General features: G+C 39.7%; 1 protein-coding gene across 1 annotated transcript; it reads left to right on the forward strand.

Moving 5' to 3' along the window:
- The first annotated feature begins 336 nt into the window (after positions 1-336).
- Positions 337-5,699, forward strand: LOC107838427 (cartilage intermediate layer protein 1-like). The gene is made up of 7 exons (XM_016680698.1): positions 337-349; positions 405-482; positions 2,162-2,431; positions 2,577-2,759; positions 3,204-3,359; positions 4,905-5,222; positions 5,563-5,699. The coding sequence occupies exons 1-7, from the start codon at positions 337-339 to the stop codon at positions 5,673-5,675; spliced, it is 1,131 nt and encodes a 376-aa protein (XP_016536184.1). The 3' UTR covers positions 5,676-5,699.
- The last annotated feature ends 522 nt before the right edge of the window (positions 5,700-6,221 follow it).

The following is a 6,221-nucleotide window of genomic DNA, read 5'->3' on the forward strand; positions in this document are numbered from 1 at the left end:
AAATAAACAATTTTTTCCAACACAGTTTTTTTTATAACAATTTCCAGTTTGATACATATCTGAGCACTGGTTTGATGGAATTGAAAATTCTTCATAAGAATCCAAAATGACCCTTTTTCTTTCAGCAATGTCGTAAGTATAATTTTAAAGGAGTTACAGTTACAAAAAAAAAAAAAAGAATCACTGCTATGCTTACTTTGTTTTACCCTGGGGTATTTCTGAATGTCCTATCATTGGTTTTTATAAACATAAAGAAAAAAATAAAGAATTTTAACTAATAAAGAGTTAATTTATTGAGGGTACATCTGTTGATGTACAAGGGACCAATAGGGCTTCATGATATATTGGGGTATGTTGGGGTATTGATGTAATGTTTTTTTTTAATTTTTTTACTTTGTGTGCAGGATTATTATGGACCAGGAACCCATCAGACAGGAGCAAAAGAGTGGTTTTCAATACGTTCACGGACTCACAAACAACAGGTATCATGGCAGTTTTTTAAATTGTTTTTTCTTCTTTCTTTTTTTTTTTTTTTTACATAAAACATATCTCCAACATCTTCTTGTTTGAAATCTGTAAAGACATTTATGCACTTAATCTCAAAATCTTTTCGTGGGTTTGGTATTTTTAACAAGTGGTTCAGCACGCACCATCTGGGAGCAGACCTTCCCATTTTCACTAATGTGAAAATTTACATAAAACTCTAAAATTACCAGTACTTTTCACAGGGCTGCTGCAAACCCAAACGCTTTTTACTTGCTTCACTTGATGTTCACAACTCCATCACAAGGAGAAAAGGCTAAAAGTCAGCTCAGCACATTTTTAATGGCACTAATTTCCTGCAAAAGTAAGCAGCCAGTGGCTTAAAATCTACGCCCAGGGAACACTTCACCAAATATGTCTTATTAGCAACGACAAACCTGCAGTGAGCATGAGAAGAAAGGAACAATTGCTCTTTTATTAGGACTCCTCCCTGCGTGGGACTGATTGAAGACGACAATAATTGGAAGGAAATCCACTTGCGTCAAACATTAACTTCACGCCTGCATGAAATAACACAAGGCTCTAAAAGACATGAGATTTTCTCACTGTTCATTTCAAATTTAACTAATCCCCAGCGTACTGTCATCTTTAAGGACTGCACATTTTTAAACATCTACAAAGAGTTTTCCTTTTTTTCAACATTCCGATTTTTTCTTTCTTTTGAAAGATCATTTTTTATGGCATGGAATAATTTGTGTAAACTATGTTTATTAGGAAGTCCATGGCTTTTATTCCTTATGTTTTCTTTGAACAATTCTTTAGGGTTCACTCTATATGCCACAGAGTAGAAAAAAAACATTATTTACTAAGCCCAAGTCAATTTTTGCACAAAAGAAAGGAAAATTGTGTTATTTATTTATTTTTTGTAATAGTGCTTCTTGAAAATAGATGTTATTGCACTAAATAGCCTGATTATTTTTCTTTAAATGTTGTCGCTCTTATGAAAAAAATATCTTTGTGGGTTGAGCTGATGAAAAACTTCCCAAATCTACAGTGAATGGAGTTGCCTGCATGCAGTCCTCATCTCAACCCTACAATCACCTTAGATATACGCTGTTTGTGCCAGACTGAACAACACGTACACACTGGGTGATTTGACGCAAACACTGGTTAAAGGCCTGGATGCCTTCTCACAGCAGCGGGTGAGAAGAAAGTAGCCGGCTGTTGTGGTTGTTTATTGCTCTCTCATAACCAACTAAGGCCCTCCTTTGAGACATGAATAAATTGTTATGCTGCGAATGTATGTTTTGCCAAATTCCTACCATCCAATCCACTAGGCAACACAAAACAAGAGTCATTAGCTGAATAACGTGAACAGAATTGGCAGAAAGGATCTGGCAAGTTTTACACAACCCGTACCTCATACTCAATTTCGCTGCTCAGCCCTCATATTGATTTTTCTTATGTTTGAAGGGGAACATGCTCTCTGGCGGTTTATGATTTATTGCTAAAGAGGCACTGTTACAACAACAACAACAACAAAAAAACCCAGCAACTGATCAAAAACAAATGCACTTTTGTGAGTGAAGTATTCCTGCTTCTTTAGATTGGATGGTGCTTTTCTAAACATTTCTTTTCAAACAGTTGGTTTCCATCAGTTCTCTCTGCGCGTCCCCAGGTGTGACTGAGTGGACGTCTTGGTTCAACATCGACCATCCTGGTGGGAATGGAGACTACGAGCGCCTGGAAGCAATTCGTTTCTACTACAGGGAGCGGGTTTGCGCTCGGCCCACGGCCATGGAGGCCCGCACCACAGACTGGGTGGCAGCTGCAGACACCGGCGAAGTGGTCCACTCCAGTTTGGAGAAGGGCTTCTGGTGCATCAACAAAGAACAGCCGTACGGTCGAGTCTGTTCCAACTACCATGTTCGCTTTCAGTGTCCTCCAGGTAGTCCCCCCATAAGAGCAGCTTGTTGCGGCGCAAGCTGTCACTCAAACGTGTGATGTTATATTATAACTTGTCACATAACTGGCTTTTTCTGGTACAGAAATTGGTGAGTGATTTGAAATCTTGAGATCTGTTGTGTGCGCAGTGCAGAGCTACTGGACCGACTGGAGTGAGTGGGGTCCCTGCTCCACCACGGTTTGCAATGATGTGGGAATCCAAGTTCGGCAGAGGAAATGTGTGAGCGCTCAGCCTATGCCGCTTTTGTTCGTACCAGCATGTATAGGACACCATGCGGAGAGGAGGGAGTGCTCCACTCCACCGTGCGCAGGTCAGTCAGCTGTGACGAGAATTATCCTTACACCTGGCCAAAATTACTGAGCCATTTAGAGAAGCCAAAATGGATTTGGGTTTGTGATTTAGTCTGAAATGAGACTGTGTGATTCATCGGCAGGTTAAACCGTAACACTGTCAATGCAGCATATTGTTGTTCCCTTTATCTTTAGCGTTCAAAAGTGCTTTTACACGCTCTGTTGACTATCTCTTTTGAGTGGTATGCTTCTAAAAAAAAAAGCTGACAGACTTTACTTCAAGTAATCGTCCGTGATATTAGTACTTCAACTGGAGTTATAATCAGCTTAATGCTCAAGATACAACAGATTGTAGCAAAGTGTTTTCAGCCAGCGAACACCAATGAATGACTGGCAAAAGTACCGAAAGAATTTACTGAAAATAAAGTACTACAAATCCATCTAATCGCCCGTTTCTTATGTAGCCAAGTGGAGTCCTTGGGGCTCCTGGGGGAGTTGTTCAGTGACTTGCGGTGGAGGTCGCAGGACAAGGAGACGAACTTGTGTGAGAACCTCAGAGACGGTGCAATGTCCAGGACGACCTGCTGAGGTCCAGAAATGTGGAAGAAGTCGATGTCCTGGTAAGCTCCGACTGTTTTCAATATTGTATAAAATGTCTTTACACGATTTTATGTTAAAAGATCACTTTTAAACAGGAAAAAACCCCAGCAAAATCTCTACAAATTTTTTTTTAAAAGTCAAACAACACAGTTCTACTCAGAAATTGAGATAAAAATTGACTTTTTAAAAAATATAAATCAATCAATCCTATTTATTTAGACACAATTATGGTCCATAAAAAAAAGGAAGAAACAGACAGAACAAATAATAAAGTATTATTATGTCATCCCAAGTGGGAAAAGCCTTCATGAGGCTAATTATGTAATATTCACATTTCAAATAAGTTCATTTCTTATAAAAATATTTTCGAAACCTTATGCAATTGACAGTCTGTTTGACTTAAAGAATATATATATTTCAGTAATAGGAGCTGGGCATGTTTCTAACAGGAATGAAAAAGGGAAACAAATGATCTTCTGGGTTTGTTTAAGTTACCAAACTGTTGCTAAAACGCAGCAGCAAATAAAACATAGTTTTTAAGGGTTTGGTGCTGCCAGAAGTCAAGAAATTGGACGAAACGACAGCAGCAGACTGTCTGATAATAATATATATATATGTTTACAGTTGTTAATTGGGAGCACATTGACTCTGTTGTTATTAAAGCCGTGGGACCTTGTTGTAGTCACTGACATGCCAGCACTTCATTCAGGTCGAGCACAACAATCGACGCTGTGCACAAGTCCAGAAAATACTGCAGGCTTTCTCCAAGAAGTAGTCAGGAGTTTTTGCTAGTTAGGGGAAACGAAGCTCGTTTGTTGTGGCAACGTTTTGCACAAATAATGCTTTTTCATCCACTTGGCAGAATGGAACTTTTCCTCTGAAATCCTCCCTCTTAAAACCAAACCATTTCCAGGCCCACATCTTGCAACAAGCCCCAAACAATAAGCTGCTATGATGACTGCCAAGCTGCTCACTTTTAATAAAGCTGTCCAGCTGAGGTGCACCTGACCATGTGAAATACAAACCAAGTAAAAATAAGAATCTTGATATGACTGACAGTTTGTTACTATAAACCCATATTATTGTGGTATTGACAAATATGCATAACATTATCACATTTTAGATTTTTACTCAAAAGAGGTTGACCATATACAATCATAATTAACTGATTTGACTATGTTATTGAGTAACCAAACCATTTCTAATTGTAGTTTTCAATTTGTATCGCCCTTATGAGAGTGATGGATCGTCCTCTATTAGCTTCCATGCCATGACTGTATGTGTTTTTTCGTAATTAAAAACATTTCCATTGAAGTAAACTTGTTTTTTCTTTTTTTTTTTTTGTAAATAAGGGAAATGTCAAAGAACTTTCTTTCAGCCAGCTGACCAGCGCTATGCAGCAGCAGCTGCATTCCTCTCTCATTGGAATGACTTTAAGACATAGAAACAATGTTATTACTAACCGTAAACCATACATTTTTTTTGACACTGTGATTCCAGATGTTTTACATTTCTATTCTTCAGCACATTTCTCACACTTTACGTACTGTATGACTTATCAACAGCCACGTGCAAGCTGACGTGCTCCGAAGGCCATCCCAGTGAGGACTGCAGCATTTGTGTGTGTGAAGGCCACATGCTGTTCGGAGACATCCAGACCGTGACCGGAGTCCCTGTGGCGGGGGCCAGCGTGGCTCTGACCAGCCACCCCAAAGTGATCCGGACTCTTACAGACGTGAAAGGGCAGTTCACTCTATCGGGAGTCTGCTCCTCCGGCTCCACCTCCATTGCCATCAACAAGGAGAAGTTTGTGCCAGCGGTCGTCTCTGTTTCCAGTAACGCCACAGGGATTTCCTGGCTGCGGGCCGTCCTCACGTCAGCTGGTGAGTGCCAGTAGATGGAGCAGATAGATTTGAGTAGGTGTCGTTGGATAAGAAAACATTTCCTGATGCTGATTGTTTTTACTGGGCAAATCCTACTTTCAGACAAATAAAATACCACAAAGTCAAGCCCAGACCACCTACATAGTTGTGAAGAAACCCAATAATATTAGAACTGCGCTGCTTTGAGACTGTAATTCCCTCAGCAACAAGTTTTTAAAAGCCCAGAGACCAATGTGAGAACAAAGTGCGTGTCGGGCTGAGTTTTAAGAGCTCTGTAGCTTCTGTCTCACCACGCACAGAAAACAGGTGTTTAAGATTTGTGCTTTTACACCTTCCGCAGAAAAGCCGTACATCGTGAAGCACCCAGAAGACAAAGTGCGTTACGAGGGAGGAAGGGCGCTGTTGTGCTGCTCGGCTACAGGATCACCAGCTCCTGACAAATACTACTGGTAAGAAGAACAGCAGGTTTATGCAGTAAAACACACAATGGTATGTTAGGGGTGAGAGGAAGGAGTCTTTTTTCAAAGTAGAAATACACTGAAACAGGATTTTAAAAACAAATACAATAACATGCTTTGCGAAAGATCAAATGTAATAGTTAAGGGACACTAAAAATACAGAATTAAATGTTAAATGGTCTGAGTTTATACAACATTCATCATGCTTTTCTGGACGTACCAACCATTCAAAGTGTTTTTAATTCGACACGTTCATCCAACCTCTCTCTCACATCAATGCACAGATCAGGTTTAAGTACCAATGGGTGCGTCTACATGTGGCAGGGAGAAGCTGGAATTGAACCCGCAACTTCCAGATTGCAAAAAACTCCACTCTTCCAACTGAGTCATAAATACCACAGTGTGAAATGTGCATACAAAGTAACTGTAGAGATTTTAAGAAACAATTCTGAGTTTAAATGATTTCAGTTTAACAGCTGATGTGCCGATAGATTTCTCTTCCTGGTCCAGCAGAAGCATTAACAAATAAAAATGCTAAAAA

This window comes from Poecilia formosa, unplaced genomic scaffold, assembly GCF_000485575.1.
Source record: "Poecilia formosa unplaced genomic scaffold, Poecilia_formosa-5.1.2 Scaffold254, whole genome shotgun sequence".
In the NCBI taxonomy this organism is placed as follows: Eukaryota; Metazoa; Chordata; class Actinopteri; order Cyprinodontiformes; family Poeciliidae; genus Poecilia; species Poecilia formosa.

Coding starts and splice junctions, on each gene's coding strand:
- LOC107838427 (XM_016680698.1), top strand. Junction 2,760..3,203: donor CTCCACTCCACCGTGCGCAG/GTCAGTCAGCTG, acceptor TTTCTTATGTAG/CCAAGTGGAGTCCTTGGGGC. Junction 5,223..5,562: donor GGCCGTCCTCACGTCAGCTG/GTGAGTGCCAGT, acceptor CACCTTCCGCAG/AAAAGCCGTACATCGTGAAG.